General features: G+C 36.6%; 1 protein-coding gene across 8 annotated transcripts in view; it reads left to right on the top strand.

The window, feature by feature from the left end:
- ZMYM4 (zinc finger MYM-type containing 4) overlaps positions 1 to 21,793 on the top strand; it is a 174,824-nt gene that overhangs the window by 142,321 nt on the left and 10,710 nt on the right. For all 8 annotated transcript variants that reach the window (XM_089896248.1, XM_089896239.1, XM_089896252.1 and 5 more), the window contains 8 exons: positions 990 to 1,043; positions 1,448 to 1,627; positions 2,296 to 2,390; positions 12,888 to 13,056; positions 13,238 to 13,333; positions 15,538 to 15,689; positions 18,483 to 18,594; positions 20,072 to 20,320. In XM_089896248.1, coding sequence (XP_089752374.1) covers positions 990 to 1,043; positions 1,448 to 1,627; positions 2,296 to 2,390; positions 12,888 to 13,056; positions 13,238 to 13,333; positions 15,538 to 15,689; positions 18,483 to 18,594; positions 20,072 to 20,320 — 1,107 coding nt within the window. The remainder of the gene's footprint in view (positions 1 to 989; positions 1,044 to 1,447; positions 1,628 to 2,295; positions 2,391 to 12,887; positions 13,057 to 13,237; positions 13,334 to 15,537; positions 15,690 to 18,482; positions 18,595 to 20,071; positions 20,321 to 21,793) is intronic.

Here is a 21,793-nt window from a genome sequence, read left to right as displayed (position 1 = left end):
AAACTTTAGACTGAGCTTCAAGACAGATAGTTTTAATCATCATAGTGTAAGTGAAATCAAATGGTTTAGAAATATAAAGGGGGGAGAAATTAATTCCAACTGAAAGGATCTGGCTCATTTATCTTTGATTTCAGGGAAAAGAGACAATTTTCCTTGGTTTTTTAAAAAATCTTTTTTTTTTAATACTTTGAATCTTTAAACACTTTACTTTTTTTCTTCTTCCTTTTTTTTTTTTCTTTTTTTTTTTCTTGGCCACATTGCGCAGCTTGTGGGATCTTAGTTCTCTGACCAGGTATTGAACCTGGACCCCAGCAGTGAAAGCTCTGGGTCCTAACCACTGGACAGGCAGAGAATTCCCTAAACTCTTTACTTTTAAAGTAGTTTATAGGGACTTCCCTGGCGGTCCAGTGGTTAAGACTCTGCGCTTCCACTGCAGAAGGCACTTGTTCGATTCCTGGTCGGGGAACCGAGATCCCACATGCTGCATGGTGTGGCCCAAAAACATAAAAAAAAAAAATTACAGTAGTTTATAATTGATAGAACTTTGTTCTGTTTAGTTCCATGTGCTGATTGCTCATGTATTTATATTCTAAGTTTGTCGGCTTTCCACTGCATGGTAAAACATATTTTATTTAGGGAAGGAAAAAGCAATTTAAAACAGATTTGTCAACCTGTGAGTAAATCAGTATTGTGTGTGTGTGTTGTGGTTAAAAAAAAAAAAAAGAATTTCAGATAGCACAGAATCCAAAATAAAGGTCTCTCTTGCCATGACTTCTTTCATACCGCTTGCTATCTAGAAGTGTAACCACTGTTATCAATTGTAATTTAACTGTATTTATCACTAATGCCTGACTTTTATTAATGAATCATTCTTTTCTGCATATAAAGACTATTTACTTAGAACCTCCCTAGTGCAGTCATTTCATTTGAGATGCAGTTTGTTTTTTGTATACATATAAATTGACTTATGTGCTTTTCTTTTTCTTTAGGATCCCAAACTTCCGAACAGGAGCTCTTTCTAGACACCAAGATATTTGAAAAAGGTTTGTAATTGTAAATGTATTTTGAATCTTAGAAATATTATCCTCTGTTAGTGATACAAACCCATAAAGTATTAGCATCCTTGGATTTAATATTTGCAATTTTAGCTGTTTGTAGGGGGCATCAGACATCTATGATTTTGTGCTAATTTGTAAAGAGACTAATAAAAGCTACCTCAGTTATTGGTTTTAAGGATTAATTGAAATAATGCTCTGAAGTGTGTACCAAGAATATAAATCTAGTTCTGTGATATTGGTGAACAAGTTACTTCATTCTTGAGTGTACCTGTGGAATTGTCCAGCAACCATACCTGACTTTTTGGTATTTAGGGTTTCAGAGAGGTTTCTGAGTATGTCAAGTGTATTATCTCATTTTGAGGGCTTGTTTGTTTTTCTGTATATTTCAGACCAAGGAAGTACTTACAGTGGTGACCTTGAATCAGAGGCAGTATCTACTCCACATAGCTGGGAGGAAGAATTAAATCATTATGCCTTAAAGTCAAATACTGTGCAAGAGGCTGATTTAGAAGTGAAGCAGTTCTCAAAAGGGGAAACTGAACAGGATCTGGAAGCAGATTTTCCATCAGGTTTGTGCAGTGTAACCTGTCTGTTCAAAGTCCTTTATTAGAAGATTCGTACAACTCTGAATTGGCATAATGAAGCAGTTATAATGTATGATAACTACCTAGGGCACAAAATGGTCCCTGCCTTTGAAGGTATTAATTCATACCATATTGTTCTTTATAAGGGGTTAATTTGTTTTTGTTGTTGTTGTTTTTAAGTTTCCCGCAGTAATCATATAGGGGTTTTTCTTGATTGTTAATAAAGTTTTGGGGTTTTTTTTGCGGTACACGGGCCTCTCACTGTTGTGGCCTCTCCTGTTGCGGAGCACAGGCTCCGGACGCGCAGGCTCAGCGGCCATGGCTCACGGGCCCAGCCGCTCCGCGGCATGTGGGATCTTCCCGGCCCGGGGCACGAACCCGTGTCCCCTGCATTGGCAGGCGGACTCTCAACCACTGCGCCAACAGGGAAGCCCCCCACCTTTTTTTTTTTTTTTTTTTTTGGCGAGATAATAAAGTTTTTATACATGCTGTATCTCCTTGTTTTCTTATGTATATAAGTAAAGTCCATGTTTTATCATAAACAAAATAATGAATATAGTGATGATTACCTGATATTTCCTCCTTCACCCTAAGTGTTTATTTAAGTCTGTGAGTGATTTATCTCACATTATGCTTTCTCTTGGATATCATAGAATCCTTTGACCCACTGAATAAAGGACAGGGAATCCAGGCACGTTCCCGAACAAGAAGACGACACAGAGATGGCTTCCCCCAGCCCAGACGAAGAGTAAGCAGTAACTTAATTTTTCTAGCATTTTCTTTTCTTTGTTGTTTTCCAACCTTGTATTTTTGTCCTTTTGTTTTTGTTTTTTTGAAGTCAAAAACCATATCTTTTATTTTATATTTCCTCAGGAGGGACTTTTTATTTTGTTTATATAATCAAAGGATTTTTCTGTTAGTTTTTTATAATCGTTGTTACACACTTTCCTCTTTTTTTTTTTTTTGCGGTACACGGGCCTCTCACTGTTTTGGCCTCTCCCATTGCGGAACACAGGCTCCAGACGCGCAGGCTCAGCGGCCATGGCTCACGGGCCCAGCCGCTCCCCGGAATGTGGGATCTTCCCGGATTAGGGCACGAACCCGTGTCCTCTGCATCATCAGGTGGACCCTCAACCACTGCGCCACCAGGGAAGCCCTGCACACTTTTTTTTTTTTTTTTACTTGGGTTAGTTGTCATCTTATTGAGTTGTGTTTTTTATTATGGATATAATTCTTTTATCAAATATGACTTTTCCTCCTATTTTGTGACTTCATTTTTATTTCCTTAATAGTGAAAAACAACTTTTTCCCTGTTTCCATGGTTCATTTATTTATTTTCTTCCAGTTTTATTGAGATATAATTGACATAACAGGACTAAGTTTAAGGTGTAGAGCATAATGATTTGACTTACATACATCATGAAATGAATACCGCAATAAGATCGTAAACATTCATCGTCTCATATAGATAAAAAATTAAACAAAAAAATTTTTTTTTTTACTATGAGAACTCTTAGGATTTACTCTCTTCACAACTTGTATATATAGCACAGAGCAGTGTTCTTTATATATATCATGTCACACATTATACCCCTAGTACTTACTTAAACTGGAAATTTACGCCTTTTGACTACCTTCATCCAGTCTCCCTCCCCCTACTCCCTGCTTCTGGTAGCCACAAATCTGATCTCTTTTTCTAAGAATTTGTTTGTTTGTTTTTGAAATATAATTGACCTACAATACTTTGTTAGCTCTTGGAGCACAACATACTGATTCAACATTTCTACATATTTCAAAATGTTCACTAGGATAAGTCTAGTTACAATATGTCAACATACAAAGATATTACATAATTATAATTGTGTGATTGTATTCCCCACATTGTACATTTCATAACATAACCATGACTCATTTACTTTGTGACTGGAAGTTTGTACCTCTTAATCTCCCTCACCTATGTCTCTCATCACCCCAACCCCCTCCCCTGTGAGAACCACTTGTTTATTCTCTGTATCTATAATTCTGTTTCTGTTTAATTATGTTTGTTCATTTGATTTTTAGATTCCAGATATAAGTGAAATCATATAGTATTTGTTTATCTCTGTCTGACTTGTTTCACTTACTGTAATACCCTCTAGGTCCATCCCTGCTGTCACAAATGGCAAGATTTCATTCTTGTTTGTGGTTGAGTAAGAATTCCATTGTATGTAACTGTGTGTGTGTGTGTGTGTGTGTGTGTACCACATCTTATTCATTCATCTAGGACACTTAGGTTGTTTCCATATCTTGGCTGTTGTCAGTAATGCTGCAGTGGACTTAAGGGTGCGTATATATCTTTTTGAATTAGTGTTTTTGTTTTCTTTGGGTAAAAAATACCCAGAAGTGGAATTGCTGGATCAAATGGTAGTTCTATGTTTAATTTTTGAGGAAGCGCCATACTGTTTTCCACAATGGCTGCACCAATTTACATTCCCACCAACAGTGCATGAGTGTTCCCCCTTTTACACATCGTTGCCAACACTTGATATCTCTTGTCCCTTTCGTTGTAGTCATTCTGACAGGTGTGAGGTGATATTTCATTGTGATTTTGACTCGCATTTCCCTGATGATTAGTGATGTGGAGCATCTTTCCGTGTGTCTGTTGGCAATCTGTATGTCCCTTTTGGGAAAATGGCTCTTCAGATCCTCTGCCCATTTTTTAATTCCATTTTTTGTTTGTTTGTTTGTTTGTTGGATATTGAGTTATTTATACATTTTGGATATTAACCTCTTTCCAGATATATAATTTGGAAATACCCTTTCCCATTCAGTAGGTTGCCTTTACATTTTGTTGAGGGTTTCCTTTGCTATGCAAAATCTTTTTAGTTTGATGTGGTCCCATTTGTTTATTTTTGCTTTGGTTGTCTTTACCTGAGGGAACAGACCCCAAAAATATTACTAAAACCGATGTCAAAGTTTCCTGCCTGTGTTTTCCTCTAGGACTTTCATGGTCTCAGGTCTTACATTTAAGTCTTTAATACATTTTCAGTTTAATTTTGTATATGGTATGAAAAAGTGGTCCAGTTTCATTCTTTTCCATGTAGCTGTCCACTTTTCCCAACGCCATTTACTGAAGAGTCAGTCTTTTCTTCATTGTACAATATAGTCTTGCCTCTTTTGGCATAGATTAATTGACCATAAAAGCATAGGTTTATCTGGGCTGTCTATTCTGTTCCATTGATCTGTGTGTATGTTTTTGTGCCACTACCATACTGTGTTGATTACTGTAGTTTTTAGCATAGTTTGAAATCAGGGAGTATGATACCTAGCTTTGTTCTCCTTTCTCAAGATTGTTTTGGCTATTCTGGGTGTTTTATGTTTCCTAATGAATTTTAGAATTATTTGTTCTAGTTCTGTGAAAAATGCCATTGGTAGTTTGATTTTATTGCATTGAATCTGTAGTTTGCCTTGGGTAGTGTGGTTATTTTGACAATATTCTTCTAATTCACAAGAATGGTATATTTTTCCATTTGTTTGTTTAATCTTCAGTTTCCTTCATCAGTGTCTTATAGTTTTCTGAGTCGAGTCTTTTACCTCCTTTGTTAGATTTATTCCTAGGTATTTTATTCTTTTTGATGCGATTATAAACAGGATTGTTTTTAAAATTTCTCTGACAGTTTGTTGTTTATAGAAATGCAACAGATTTTGTATATTTTGTGTCGTGCAACTTTACTGAATTCATTGGTGAGTTCTCATAACTTTTTGGTGGTGTCTTTAGGATTTTCTACGTATAGTATGGTGTTATCTGCAAACAGTGACAGTTTTCTTCATTTCCAATTTGGATTCCTTTTATTTCTTTTTCTTCTCTGATTGCTGTGGCTGGGACTTCCAATACCATGTTGAATAAAAGTGGCAGAATGGGCATCCTTGTCTTATTCCTGATCTTAGAGGAAATTGTTTCAGTTTTTCATCATTCAATATGATGTTAGCTGTGGGTCTGTTATATATGACCTTTATTACATTGGGGTATGTTCCCGCTGTAGCCATTTTGTGGAGAATTTTTATCGTAAATGAATGTTGAATTTTGTCAAAGACTTTTTTTGCTTCTGTTGAGATGATCATATGACTTTTATTCTTCAGTTTGTTAATGTGGTGTATCCCATTGGTTTGCAAATACCAAATTGTTCTTTGCATCCCTGGAATAAATCCCACTTGCTCATGGTGTGTGATCCTTGTAATGTATTGTTGAATTTGGTATGTTGATATTTTGTTGAGGATTTTTGTGTGTATGTTCATCAGTGATATTGGCCTGTAATTGTCTTCTTTTATGGTCGTCTGCTTTTGGTATCAGGGTGATACTGGCCTCATAGAATGAATTCGTAAGTGTTGCTTCCTCTGCTATTTTTTGTAATAGTTTGAGAAGGATAGGTATTAACTCTTCTCTAAATGTTTGGTCAACTTCATCTGTGAAGCTGTCTGGTCCTAGACTTTTGTTTGTTGGGAGTTTTATGATTACTGATTCAATTTCATTACTAGTAATTGGTCTGTTCATATTTTCTATGTATTTCTGGGTCAGTCTTAGGAGAGTGTACATTTCTAAAATTTTTCCATTTCTTCCAGGTGGTTCTTTTGGTGTATAATTGTTCATAGTAGTCTCTTAAGATCCTTTATATTTCTGTGTTGTTTGTTGTAACTTCTCTCTCCCATTTTTTAAAAAAAATTTATTTGTACCTTTCTTTTTTCCTTGATGAGTCCGGCTGAAGGTTTATCCACTTTGCTTATCTTTTAAAAAGATCAGCTCTTGGTTTCATTGATCTTTTCTATTGCTTTTTAGTCTCTAGTTTATTTTTGCTCTGATCTTTATGATTTCTTTCCTTTACCAACTTTCGGTTTTCTTTTTCTTTTTCTAGTTCCCTTAGGGTATAAGGTTAGGTTGTTTATTTGAGATTTTTCTTGTTTCCTTAAGTAGGCTTGTCACTATAAACTTACCTCTTAGAACTGCTTTTGCTGTATCCCATAGATTTTGGATTCATTTTCATTGGTCTCCAGGTATATCTTGATTTCCTCTTTAATTTCTTTGGTGACCCATTGGTTGTTTAATAACATATTGTTTAGTCTTCTGTGCTGTGTGTTTTTTACAGTTTTTTTGTGTATTTGGTTTCTAGTCTCATAGCATTGTGGTTGGAAAAGATGCTTGATATGATTTTACTTTTCTTAAATTTACTGAGACTTGTTTTGTGGCCTAGCAAGTGATCTAGAGAATGTTCCATGTGAACTTGAAAAGAATGTGTGTTCTGCTGCTTTTGGGTGAAATATTACATATATATATATATATATATATATACACACACACACACAAACATGTGTGTGTGTGTGTGTTTATTCTGTATATAGCTATTAAATCCATCTCTTGTAATGTGTCATTTATGGCCAGTGTTTCCTTACTTATTTTCCTTATTTATCTCTGTCCATTGATGTAAGCAAGGTTTTAAAGTCTCCTACTCTTGTTGTGTTACTGTCCATTTCTCCCTTTATATCTGTCAATGTTTGCTTTATGTATTTAGGTGCACCTTTCCTATCCTCTCATATTCAGTCTTTGTGTGCCTTTAGATTTGATGTGAGTCTCTTTTAGGCAGCACTGTGGGTCTTGTTTTTGTATCCATTTAGCTACCCTATGTCTTTTTATTGGAGCATTTAGTCCATTTACATGTAAAGTAATTATTGATAGGTATGTACTTATTGCCATTTTGTTAATTGCTTTGTGGTTGTTTTTGTAGCTCTTTTTTGTTCCTCATTGTTTTGCTCTCATCCCCTGTGATTTGATGACTATCTTTAGTGTTATTTTGGGGTTCCTTTCTCTTTTTTGTGTGTGTATCTATTACTGATTTTTGGTTTGTTGTTACCATGAGGTTTATGTATACCAGTCTATTTATGTTTATACATGATTATTTTAAGTGCTGATCTCTTAATTTTGAATACATTTTACCAACCCTGAATTTTTACCCTCCCCACATTTAATGTTTCTGACATCATATTTTATGTTTTTTGGTTTGTGTATTCATTACTACATATTATGGATATAGATAATTTTACTACTTTTGTCTTAATCTTTCTAGTAGATAGTACTGATCTACTATCTTTACTGTATGTTTGTCTTTACCAGTGAAATTTTTCCTTTTTTAATTTTCATTTTTCTAGTTGTTACTTTTTCTTTTCTGCTTAGAGAATTCCCCTTAACATTTTTTATAAAGCTGGTTTTGTTGTACTGAATTATTTTAGCTTTGCTTGTCTGTAAAAAACTCTTAATCTCTCTATCAAATCTGAATGAAAGGCTTGCTGGGTATAGTATTCTTCGTTGTAGGTTTTTTCCCTTTCATCACTTTACATACATGGTGCCAGTCCCTTCTGGCCTGCAGAATTTCTGCTGAAAAGTCAGCTGATAGCCTTGTGGGATTTTCCTTTAACGTAACTAGTTGCTTTTCCTTTGATGCTTTTAAATTCTCTCTTTATCCTTAATGTTTGCTATTTTAATTATAATGTGTCTTTGAGCGGAAATCTTTGAATTGAGCCTGTTTGGGACTTTCTGTACTTCTTGGACTTGGATGTCTGGTTCCTTTCCCAGATTAGGGTCGTTTTCAGCTATTATGTCTTCAAATACGTCTTCTGCTCCTTCCGTGCTCTCTTCTTCCAGGACCTCTACAATGTAAATGTTAGTACACTTAAAGTTGTCTCAGAGTTCTCTTGAACTGTCCTCATTTTTTAAAATTCTTTTTCTTTTTTCTCTTCAGTTTGAGTGATTTTGACTACACTGTCTTCCAGTTTGCTGATCTGTTCCTCTGTATCAGCTAACCTACTGTTAATTCCTTTTATTTCACTTATTGTATTTTTTGGCTCTGCTTGCTTGTTCATTATATTTTCTAACTCTTTGTTAGAAACTTCTAACCTCTCACTGTGTTCATCCTTCTCCTGAGTTCTTTGAGCATCTTTACAGTCATTACCTTGCAGTCTTATTGGGTAGAATGCTTCCTTTGGAACATATTCCTCTGTTGCCTTATTTTGCCCAGTTCTTTGTTTTTATTTCTATGTATTTCATAGGTTGGTTCCGTTTACCAATCTTAGATAAGTGACCTTATGTAAGAGACATTCTACGGGGCTGAGCAGCAGACTCCCCTCTAGTCACCAGAGCTGTATGCTCTAGGGGTGCCCTGTATATGCACTGCATGGGCCCTTATGACAAGCTGACTACTGTGGGCGTTCTGGTAAGCATGGTCAGCATGACTGACTACTGTGGGCGTGCTGGGACCAGAAAGTCCAAGACTGGTTGATTGCCAGACCCTGCCTAATGCAGAGGCCTCCGACTCTGGTGTGGTTGGCTGCAGCCTGGGGAGTTCTGGTCCTGGTGGGCAGGGCCAGGTCATGGGGCAGCTGGCTGCAGAGCCCTGAGGAGTTCCCAGGCTAATGCTGTCTTGCTGGTGGGTGGGACTGGGTGGAGGGTGGGTGTTCTCGGCCTGGTTTTGACCCACTGGGTTACAGGCTGGGTCCTGACACAGGTGACTACAGGGCTGCGGTATACCCAGGGGCTAGTGTCTGCTCTCTAGTGGGCAGGGCCAGGGCTCATGGGATCCCAGGGCTGGTGCCAACCAGTGGTGGGTGAGGCTGTATCCTGGGACTAGTTCTGTTCCATTGGTGCACAGAGCTGGGTCCCAGGGTCTCTGGCTGGGGGGCCTGGTTCCTGAAGCTGGTGTTGGCTTGTGGATGTATTGGTCTAGGTCCCATGGTATCCTGGGGCTAGTGTTGGTCCACTGGTGGGAAGAGCCTGCTCCTGAGGATCTCTGGCTGTGGGGCCCTGGTGATTGTAGAGTTGGTGTCAGCCTGCTGGTGGGCAAGGCCAGGGCCCAGGAGGTCCTGGGACTAGTGCCTACCCACTGGTGGGCAGAGTCTTGTTCAGGGTGGCTGGGGGCTCATGGGAGCCTAAGGCAGCAAACTTGCTGGTGTTTGGGGCTGTGTCCCCACCTGGCTAGCTTCTTGGCCTCAAGCGTCCCAGGATTGTTGGCAACTGGCTGGTGGGCAGGCTGGCTCCAGTTCTCATTTAACTTAGTGGGAGGAGTCCAAAATGGTGCTTGCTAGCAGCAGTGTTCTCATTGTAGAGTGAGCTCCCCAAAATGGCTACCGCCAGCATCTGTGTCCCCAGGGTGAGTCCCAGTTTCCTCTTGACTCTCTGGGAGGCTCTCTGAAATCAAGTGGGTCTGACCCAGTCTCCTTTCAAATTACTGCTTTTGCCCTGGGTCTCAGATCATGTGAGATTTTGTGTGTACCCTTTGAGAGTGGGAGTCTCTTGTTTCCTGCAGCCCTCTGGCTCTCCTGAAAACAAGCCCCGCTGGCCTTCAAAACCAAGTGTTCTGGAGGTTTATCTTCCCAGTGCAGGAGGTGTGGACTGGGGAGCCCTATATGGGGCTCAGACCTCTCACTTCTTGGGGAGAACATCTCCAATTGTGATTATCTTCCCATTTGTGTGTCACCTAACCTGGTGGTGTGGGTCTTGATTATACCGTGTCTCTGCCCCTTTCTACCCATCCTGTAGTTCCTTCTTTATATCTTCAGCTGTAAAAGATCTTTTCTGCTAGTCTTCAGGTCATTTTTATGGCAAGTTGCTCTGTACATAGTAATAATTTGGTGTGCCCATGGGAGGTGGGGAGCTCAGGGTCTTCCTATTCTGCCGTCTTGGTCACCCACACTAGGACAGAACTTTTTACTTTTGAGAAGTCCACTTTATCAGTTTTTATTCTTTTATAATTTGTGCTTTTTATTATCCCATCTAAAAATCTTTGCTTAACTATGGTAATTAAGATTTTCTCTTACGTTTTCTCCTAGTTTTATAGTTTTCTTTTATGTTTTCTGTGATCCATTTTGAGATAATTTTTATGTATAAGTTAAGGCATCACATTTCATTTTTTTGTGTGTATGGATATACAGTTGTTCCAGTACCACTTTTGTAAACGCTGTCTTTTCCCCTTCAGTTACATTGGCACTTTTGTTAAAGTCAACTGACCATATATGTCTTGGTCTGTTTCTGAAACTATTCTGTTCCATTGATATACATGTCTATTTTTATACCAGTACCAACTGACTTGATTAATGTAGCTTTACAGTGAGTCTTGAAATAGGAGTGTAGGTCTTCCATCTTTGTTCATCTTTTTCAAAGGTTTTATTTGAATTTCCATATACATTTTAGAATCAGCTTGTCAATTTCTACAAAAAAGTCTGCTGAAATTGTGATTGGGGCTGTTCTTAATCCATGGATCAATTTGCAGAGAATTGACATCCTAGCAACTTTGAGCCATCCAGTCCATAAAGATGGTATCTTTCACCTTTATTCAGATTATCTCCCAACAGTGTTTTGTATTTTTCATTTTACAAGTCTTATACTTTGTCAAACTTATCTAATAAGTATTTTAATATATTTTTGATCCTGTTGTGAATAGCGTTATTTTTAAATTTCCTTTTCTAGTGTTCTTCATTGACATAGAAATAGAGATGGTTTTGTATATTGATTTTATATACGGTGATTTTGCTCAACTGAAATCCTTAGGATTTTCTACCTACACAATCATATTATCTGTAAATAAAGGCAGTTTCACTTTTTCCTTTACAATCTTAGTGCATTTTCTTTCTTTTTTTGATTTACTGCATTAACAAGGATCTTTAGTACAATGTTTAATAAGTAATGAGTGCAGACCTTCATGCCTCTTCCCAATTTTAGGGAAGTGTTCAGCCTTACAATATTGAGTATGATATTACCTATATGTTTCTCATAGATGACCTCTATCAATTTCAGGAAGTTCCCTTCTATTTCTAATTGCTCAGAGTGTTTTTGATTGTGTTTTGAACTTTGTCAGGTGATCTCTTGAGATGATCATCTGGTTTTTCTTTTCTGAGTCTTTTAAAGTGGTGAAATACATTAATTTTTTAAATTATAAACTAACCTTGCATTTATGGGACGAGCACTACTTTCTTTTGATGTTTTTATTCTTCTGTACGTTGCTGGATTCAGTTTGCTAATATTTGTTAAGGTTTTAAGTGTCTCAGTTTAAAAGAGCTATTGATCTGTTTTCTTGTGATGACTTTATCTGGCCTTGCTGTCAGGATAATAGTAACGTAAGTGAGTTAGTGTTCCTCCTCTTCTATTTTCTGAAATACAGTTTATATAATTACTTAATTCTTGGGTAGACTTCAACAGTGAAGCCATCTGGGTCTGGATTTTTTTTTTTATGGGAAGGTTTTAAAATATGAATTGAATTTCTCTAGCTACTTAGGTTATCTGTTTCTTCTAGAGCAAGCTTTGTTAGTTTGTGTCTTTCAAGAAATTTGTTCAATTTATCTAAGCTGTCTAGTTTATTGTCATAATGACATTCACAGTTTTATTATTCTTTTTATATGTGTGGGGTCAGGTGTTGATAATTTGTGTCTTTTTTCTTTTATCCCTGATCATTCTAGCTAGAGATTTGTCATGTTTTTTTAACCTTCTAAAAGTGCCAGCTCTTCATTTTATTGATTTTTCCTTTATCTTTTCTTTTTATTGATTTTTGCTCTTCTTTTTATTATTTCCTTACTTTGGGTTTTAATGAAGTCTTTTTTCTAGTTTCTTAACACAGAGGCTAGATTATTGATTTTAGACTTCTTTCACTTCTCATAGAAGCATTTTAATACTGTAAATGCCCTTATAAGCACTGCTTTAGCACTATTACATAAAGTTTGATACGTTTTGTTTTCATTTTTACTTAAGTTCAAAATATTCTCTAATCGCATTTGTGGTTTCTTAACATGTGTTGTTTAATTTCTGAGTTTTCAGGATTTTTCTAACACTGTTTCATTACTGATTTCTAGCTGAATTCCATTGTAGTTAGAGAATTTATTGAGGCTTCTTTTAGAGCCATCTATTCGTATGTTCCATTAAATAGACCTGAGTGGTAATAACTGTTATTCATACCTCATTGGGTGGATCCAGCATCCGGAACATAGTAAATACCCAAATGTTAGTGATTATTAAAATATTACCTTCTACACTTCAATTTTCTCTTTTTTTCTTTTCTCATATGGATTGGATTAGATGACTAAGCTCTTTCTAGCTCTAAGAACTCTGAATCTTTGGGATCTAATACTAAATTGCATTTTCTGTAAATTTATGCCCATTCTGTCTTTGAGAATCCCGATTCTTAAAGCTCTGAAACTAAATTTTATATTCTGTAAATTTTTGGAATTCTTACAGGGACGGAAGAAGTCTGTAGTGTCTGTGGAGCCCAGGAGTCTTATTCAAGGAGCCTTTCAAGGGTGCTCAGTGTCTGGGATGACACTGAAATACATGTATGGGGTAAATGCCTGGAAGAACTGGGTTCAGTGGAAAAATGCCAAGGAAGAGCAGGGGGATCTGAAATGTGGTAAATACACGGCATGAATTTGTGTCTCGATTTAGGGGGTGGGAGGAATACAGATAAAGTCATAAGTCTACTCAAAAGGGATAAATAGTAGGTCAGAAATCCCATAAAACTTTGATTTTGGCTTTACTTAATTTTTTTCCCCATCTTTATTTATTCTCATTAATTTTTCTTTCTTTGTCAGGAGTTGAACATGCCTCATCTAGCCCGTGTTCTGACCCTTTAGGAAGTGCTCAAGACCATGCACTCTCTCAAGAATCTTCAGAGCCAGGCTGTAGAGGTAAAATTTCTCTCCTTGTGATCTGAATTGCTTGTAATATCATTGTTGATTTTAAATTTGTAAATGGAATATTTAAAATTATTTAAAATTTGAAGTTTATGTTTAAAAAGAGAAATTAATATCCTCTCCCAATTTTAAAGAGCTTGTTATAAAGGTAAGGTTGTATCTTCTGATCATGAGTTTCTTGTGCAAATATAAGGAATTCTGTTTCTTTTTCTAACACTATGCAAGTAACTCAAATCTGTTTTCTTGAGCCCTATATTTGTAGAATAATCAGTGTGGAACCCAGTGTAACACTTTTTGTTGTTGTTGTTAAGAAGAATACCTGGAAAAGCCTTGCTGTTACTGTAGGAATTTTTCCTATCAAGGAGCTGTATATGATTGACCATGATTGCAGGTTTCATTTTTGGTGCCAAGATCTTTGGAACCCAATAAACAGTTCAAATAGAGCAACACTGTATAATTTTAGAACCCTGATCATTAGCTTTCTTTTTTCCCTGGTTGTTCTATTCTAAACTTTGTTTTCAGTTTGTATTTTGCTTTTTTATTATCTGTGTTTTATATAAGATACTTATACAATCTTTGTGGGATGAGATGGGGCAGGAATGAATATGTCCTTGTAACTAGATTTTTTTGTCCCTTTCCAACTATACCTTCTCTCTGATACCTGGGTGATTGCATGCACTCTTGGCTTTGCCTCAGTCTACCCTCATTATTGGAGCAGTTAGTTGCTGCTGTGGTCTGTGACTGACTCATGGAGTTCCCACAGATCAAGTATAATCTCTCTGCTCCAGAGTGATATAAATATACTCCTGTTATGGGGGTTTACTAGGCCTTTCACCTTACAGTTTGAGTTTTTAAGAAAGAAGGAAGGGTAGGGACTTCCCTGGTGGTCCAGTAGTTAAGACTCTGTTCTCCCAAAGCAGGGGGCACAGGTTCAGTCCCCTATTGGGGAACTAAGATCCTGCATGCCGCACAGCGTGGCCAAAAAATAAACAAACGAAACAGTGGATATGTAAGTCAACTGTACTTCAATTTAAAAAAATAAAAATTTAAAAAGAAAGAAAAAAGGAGGGGTAGTGAAAATGGAGAAGTAATATTGTATTAGACCACCAAGCCTAAATGCAGTAGCCACAGGGGATGCCTACTCATTTCCGCTACTCATTCATCCAAAAAAAATACTTACTGAATACACCTGTCATGTATAAGGCATGGTTGTAGGCACTCAGGTGAAAAGATCAGACATGGTCCTTGCCCTCATGAATCACCTATTTCAATTTGCAAAACCAACTCAGGGGAGCTCAAGTGTATCTTTGGAAACATGCAGTGTTTTCTAAATGCAGAAAAGCAGTAACTAGAAAGAGTGTTTCAACTCATCCCACAGTGTGGACCAGTCTGTTGCAGTAAGATCTCTACAAGTCAAATTAGATAACTCTCCTGCCTAAAACTAATTCAGTTCTTAGTTGTCTTCAGACTCTTAATGTAATATATGAGGCTTACCATGATCTGCCCGCATCTGCCCTCTTTTCTTTTCTGCTGTTCACCTGAGTCCCCTGAACCTTTTCACTTTTGTGGTTGAGCACATACTATATTTTCTGGCATTTTCAAAGGCATGAAGTTATATGTTACTTAAAGTGTTCCTTATTCAAATAAATATGACTTTAAAGAAAGTTAAACAGCATTCTTTTTTGCAGATATCTCCAGAGCCTTTAATATGTTAAAAAACATTGTGAATTCTTTAGAGGCAGGTATAACATACTGCTGTTTTCCAAATTTATCAGATCTTAGAAACCCAGTTTTCTTGAGCTCTCACATGATTAGTATTTTGTGGAGTATACTTCGGGAAATCTTTTTATATCCTCAAATTGGAATTCTTTCTCCACTTGTTTAATTCTTCTCCACCTTTCACATCTCCCAGAATCTAACATGACCCTTCCCTGTCTATTAGATGGCCCTTATTTTTTTTCATAGAATTTTATTTAGATAAAACCCCTGTCATAGCACCCTATTACATCATATGTGCTTCACTGTCTTTATTTCTTTACCTAAAAAAGCCTTGAGATCAGGATCTGTCTTTAATCCATGTATTCACCAGTGTACACCACAATACCTGGGGCAGTGTAGTCAGTGTTTATTCAGTGAATTGAGTAATGTTATTATTTTTCTATAAGTTAGTATTTCAGATGTTTTCTACCTTTCCACAGTCCGCTCTGTCAAGCTGAAGGAAGATATTCTGTCCTGCACTTTTGCTGAGTTGAGTTTAGGCTTATGCCAGTTTATTCAAGAAGTGCGGAGACCAAATGGTGAAAAGTATGATCCAGACAGTATCTTATACTTGTGCCTTGGAATTCAGCAGGTATGAAATTCAATAATTGTTACAAAATCTATTGCATTTTTAATAATTCTGATAGAACTTGTGAATTAAGCTGAAAACTTATAGTGTATATTGTTTGTTTGGTATTGCTCGTATACTCTCTTCTTAATGAACTACTGACCCTGATTTAAAAGTCTTGGTCATATAAGCCTTTTATAAGTTAAACTGAGACTGTTAGAATAAGAGAAATTGAGGTCGGTGCATTTTATTGGTAAATGCACAAAAAAGGCATAAATAGTTCACAAAAGAAGTGACATAGGTGATTTGACATAGGTGACAGGAGACATCCTTGTCAAAAATCGTTTGACTAAATATGCATGTGTTTATTTTGGACTCTCAGTTTTTAATACATTGGTTTATGGCTATTCTTATGGTAGTACTCACTATTTTGATTACTGTAGGTTTGTAGTAAGTTTTGAAATTGGGAAGTGTGATTCCTCAAGATTCTTTTGGCTATTCGAGGTTCCTTGCAATTTCATATCAATTTTTAGGATCAACTTTTCCATTTCTTCAAAAACTAAACCGTTGGGATTTTGATAGGATTGTATTGAATCTGTAGATTGCTTTGGGGAATATTGCTGTTTTAACAATTTTGTCTTTAGATTCATGAGTACAAGATGTTTTTCCTAGGTGTTCTTTAATTTCAGCAGTTTTATGTAGTTTTAAGTGTGTAAATCACATACCTCTTTTGTTAAATGTATTCTTAAGTATTTTATTCTATCTGATGCTGTCGTAAATGGAATTTTCTTAATTTTCTCCTTGGATTGTTTATTACAACTGATTTTGTGTTGCTTATACTATGCAGCTTTACTAAGTTCATTTACTAGCTCTAATAACTAGTTTTTTTGTAGACACTTTAGAATTTTCTATATATAGGTTCATGTCACTGCATATAGAGATGGTTTTACTTCTTCCTTTCCTATTTCAACACTTTTTATTTCTCTTTCTCACCTGATTACTCTGGCTAGAATTTCCTGTACAATGTTCAGTAGAAGTGGCATTTTTATCTTGTTTCTGATCTAAGGGGGAAGTGATTTTTTTTTTTAAACCCATGTATTTTATAGGTACTCATATTTGAGTAAATGTACAAAACTCAATTCTGTGTATTCATAAAGAAAATGTTTTTTAAGATTGAAATAACTCCTGACTGTTACCAGTAGTTGCCTTTGTGTAGTGAGTTTGAGTATATCTTTCTTCCACCTTTTCTGTATTTTAAACTCTTTCCATAATGAGGATATAATATTTTTAAGTTGTGAAAATAACTTTATTAAAATAAAGAAGAAAATGAAGAATACTTTTCAACAACAAAACTGTAATCTGGCAATACAATCATAAATTGCCTTTGAAGAGGCCTATAAAAATGCACGTTGAAATGGTGTGTAATTTTTATTAGCCGGAATAAATTTAAGTGGAAATAAAAATTTACTGCAAGTCATACATAGATCAAAAAGCAGGAAACCAAGATAACCATAGATAAATAAGTTTAAAATACCAGATCTTAAAAACACTAGGGGCTTCCCTGGTGGCGCAGTGGTTGAGAGTCCGCCTGCCGATGTAGGGGACACAGGTTCGTGCCCTGGTCCGGGAAGATCCCACATGCCGTGGAGCAGCTGGGCCCGTGAGCCATGGCCGCTGAACCTGCGTGTCCGGAGCCTGTGCTCCGCAACGGGAGAGGCCACAACAGTGAGAAGCCGCGTATCACGAAAAAAAAAAAAAAAAAACAACACTGAAAGATTTTTAGCATATAATTATGCTACTTTGTGTTATTCTCTTGTTCTATTCATTGTATTTCTCTGAAGTGCTTGACTCTGACCTGACCTGCACCGTCAAAATATTTAACAGTAATTTACTCAAGCTGTTGCGTGTTTCCCATTCTGTGATGTGATTCTTTTTTTTGGGGGGGCTGCATTGGGTCTTTTTTTTTGTTGCTGCACACGGGCTTTCTCTAGTTGTGGCGAGTGGGGGCTAGTCTTCATTGCAGTGCGCGGCTTTCTCATTGTAGTGGCTTCTCGTTGCAGAGCACAGGCTTTAGGCACATGGACTCAGTAGTTGTGACTCACAGGCTCAGTACTTGCGGCACACGGGTTTAGTTGCTTCGCGGCATGTGGGATCTTCCTGGACCAGGGCTTGAATCCATGTCCCCTGTATTGGCAGGTGGATTCTTAACCACTGTGCCACCAGGGAAGGCCCTGTGATATGATTCTTGATGGTTATAATTAGCATACTTTTAAGTCGTATAATTAGACTTGAACTTTTTGAAGGCTGGCTTGTGAGGCAGAGAGTTGAGAGCTGTGGTTAGAAGCCTCCAAATAAATAGTTTTAAATTCTGGATAGCCTCAGGTTATCTGACACTAGATAACTATATTATTTGCAGGAAGTCATCTTGTAACTAGGCTAAAAAACAAACAAACTGCTAAGAGCGCACCTCAGACATTGAGAATTAGAAAAATGATTTGAGAAATTTGAATTAGGACCAATTTTTTGTATATCAGTTTTATTAACTAACTAAAAGGTACTTATAATTATTTTATACCATTCATGTTTTTAAAAGGAAATAGAAAACTTTACCTTACAAGCTCAGTGCTCAAGATAATGCTAATTCATGTGAAAAGCATCTTTAGCTTAAATTGTGGTGTTTTAACTGTATCCTTAAAATGGTTCACAGTATTGTAAGGATAAAAACTAAGGGTAAACTATATTCCTAAAAATATTCTTTTTAAAAACTTGTGGGTTTTTTTGTATCAACATATATGTTTCCATTTTTTTCTCTTGTAGTACCTGTTTGAAAATGGTAGAATAGATAACATTTTTACTGAGCCCTATTCCAGATTTATGATTGAACTTACCAAACTCTTGAAAATATGGGAACCTACAATACTTCCTAATGGTAGGATGATTATATTTTGATTCTTTTCATGATATACCTTCTTAAATTGCTTGTTTTGTGATTCTCTTTTTATAAATTGTTCATTTTATATTTGTCTTGATTTATAACATATTTGGACTTTTGAGGAGAAAGTCTTTGGTTTATTATCAATTATTTTAGTAAAAGTATACCTTCCATACAGTACATGAATAGATACTAACTATTGAATATAAAAAACAACTGAAGGTTACATTTACTTTTTAGAAACCATTTTTGATCTGGTAGTTTTGGTAAAGTTGTACATGGTATCAGTAGCTGGCACATATGCTACTTTTAGACTCTGTTAGCAATGGACCTTTTTCAGTAGTTTATAAAAAGTACCCTGAACTGGTTGTTAAAGAGAGTTAAGTCTTCATCCTTGAATTGTCTGTGCCATATGTCTTTGGATAAGTCCCTAATTCACTCCTGGTCTCATGCTCCTTGGCTATGAATGGAGAGGTTAAATGTGATGCCCAGAAATGTGTGCCCTTTCTGTTGGGCTACAGGGCACCTTTGACGCATTATGAGCAGTGTGGTGGCATGATGCATTTAGCATTCAAATAGGGGGCTAGAGACATAGATTTTTGCAAGTAATAAATCTGTGTTCATGGATAGTCTTCCAGGAATAGAATGCAGAAGCAGCAACAAAGGGGATTGGGGAGAGAACGTTAGGAAAGACCTGTGTTTAAGGGGTATCATGAGGAAGGTCCATTTAAAAGTATACTCATTTTATTTTTTCTGACCTCTGCTTTTCAAGAAAAATCCAGATAAGTTATCGTGAAGCAATCGCTCTTAATATAAATTTAAAATAAGAAGAGATAGGAGGGAGAGAGAGCTCTATCTGTCCTCTAAAGATATTAGACAAATAAAACTGAACCAGTTAACAGTAAACAGAATGATCTCAAACAGGAGTCTGCAAACTGCAGCTCATGGGCCAGATCAGGCCTGCTGCCTGTTTCTGTATAGTACATGAGCTAAAAATATTCTTTACATTTCTAAATAGTTGGGGAAAAAATTAAAGAAAAATATTTTGTGGCCTGTGAAAATTGAATGAAATTCAAATTTGTTTCTATAAATAAATTTTACAAATAGCCACACCTATTTGTTTATGTATTGTCTACACTTCCTTATCTTTTACAACAACAAAGTTGTTTTCAAAGCCCTCATGGCCCACAGTGCTTAATATGTTTACCATCTGGCTCTTCACAGAAAAATTTTACCAGCCCCTGGTCTAAAGTAACAATAGATTAAAACTGTCTCAGGGGAGTGCTCACAACGTCTGCCTCAGGGGCATCATCTGCCCTTTTCTTTGCAGTGCTTGTTGTTCTGTATGAGGGAGAGGGAGAAAGAGGGCAACAGCCTTTTCCTTAGTATCTTCCTGTCTGAGGATTAGAGAAATTACTTAGTCCCATTTAGCAGGAGCTTAGTACTGTTTCTTTTTCCCCTTTCTTCTGTTCAGGTTACATGTTCTCTCGCATTGAAGAAGAGCATTTGTGGGAGTGCAAACAGCTGGGCGCTTACTCACCAATCGTCCTCTTGAACACCCTCCTTTTCTTCAATACCAAATACTTTCAACTAAAGAATGTTACTGAGCACTTGAAGCTTTCCTTTGCCCATGTGATGAGACGGACCAGGACTCTGAAGTACAGTACCAAGATGACATATCTGAGGTTCTTCCCACCTTCACAAAAGCAGGAGACAGAACCAGGTGTGTGGTGGGAGTTTTTAAGTTTTCTTTCTTTCATTCTTTTTTTTAAATTGAAGCATAGTTGATGTACAATATTATGTTAGTTTCAGGTGTGCAACATAGAGACTTGACATTTAAATACATTATGAAATGATCACCATGATAAGTCTAGTAACTGTCTGTCTCCGTACAGAGTTACTCCAGTATTATTGGCCATATTCCTTATGCTGTATGTTACCTCCTGTGCCTTATCTTATAACTGGAAGTTCGTTCCTCTTAATCCCCTTCACCTGTTTTGCCCATCCCCCACCCCTCTTCCCTCTGGCAACCACCAATTTGTTCTCTGTAGCTGTGAGTCTATTTCTGTTTTGTATGTTCATTTGTTTTATTTTTTATATTCTACATATAGGTGAAATCAGATGGTATTTTTCTTTTTCTCACTGACTTATTTTACTTAGCATAACACCCTTTATGTTGTCACAAATGGCAAGATTTCATTCTTTTTTATAGCTGAGTGAATTAAACCATTCTGTTGATGGACACTTCCATATTTTGGCTATTATCAATAATGCTGCAGTGGACATAGGGGTGTATAAATATCTTTTTGAATTAGTGTTTTTGTTTTCTTCGGGTAAAAAATACCAGTAAGTGGAATTGCTGGATCATATGGTAGTTCTATGTTTAATTTTTGAGGAAGCTCCATACTGTTTTTTCAGAATGGCTGCACCAGTTTACATTCCCACCAACAGTGCGTGAGTGTTCCCCTTTTTACACATCGTTGCCAACACTTGGTATCTCTTGTCCCTTACATGATAGTCATTCTGACAAGTGTGAGGCGTTATCTCATTGTGGTTTTGACTTGCATTTCCCTGATGATTAGTGATGTGGAGCACCTTTCCGTGTTTCTGTTGGCAATCTGTATGTCCCTTTGGGAATGGCTATTCAGATCCTCTGCCCATTTTTTAATTGCATTTTTTGTTTGTTTTTTGGATATTGAGTTCTCTGAGTTCTTTATACATTTTGGATATTAACCCCTTTCCAGATATATAATTTGCAAATATCCTCTCCCATTCAGTAGGTTGCCTTTTCATTTTGTTAAGGGTTTCCTTTGCTATGCAAAATCTTCTTAGTTTGATGTGGTCCCATTTGTTTATTTTTGCTTTGGTTGTCTTTACCTGAGGAGACAGATCCAAAAAAATATTATTAAAACCGATGTCAAAGTTTTCTGCCTGTGTTTTCTTCTAGGACTTTTATGGTTTCAGTTCTTAACGTTTAAGTCTTTAATCCATTTTGAGTTTAATTTTGTATATGATGTGAAAAAAGTGGTCCAGTTTCATTCTTTTCCATGTAGCTGTCCACTTTTCCCAACGCCATTTACTGAAGAGTCTGTCCTTTCCCCATTGTATATTCTTGCTTCCTTTGTCATACGTTAATTGGCCATATAAGCATGGGTTTATGTCTGGGCAAGCTATTCTGTTCCATTGATCTGTGTGT

Source organism: Delphinapterus leucas, chromosome 1, assembly GCF_059928025.1.
Source record: "Delphinapterus leucas isolate spDelLeu-1000000601 "Yukka" chromosome 1, BTC_Dleu_Yukka2, whole genome shotgun sequence".
In the NCBI taxonomy this organism is placed as follows: domain Eukaryota; kingdom Metazoa; phylum Chordata; class Mammalia; order Artiodactyla; family Monodontidae; genus Delphinapterus; species Delphinapterus leucas.
The sequence above is the reverse complement of the archived record's forward strand: the minus strand, read 5'-3'. Positions and strand labels throughout refer to the sequence as shown.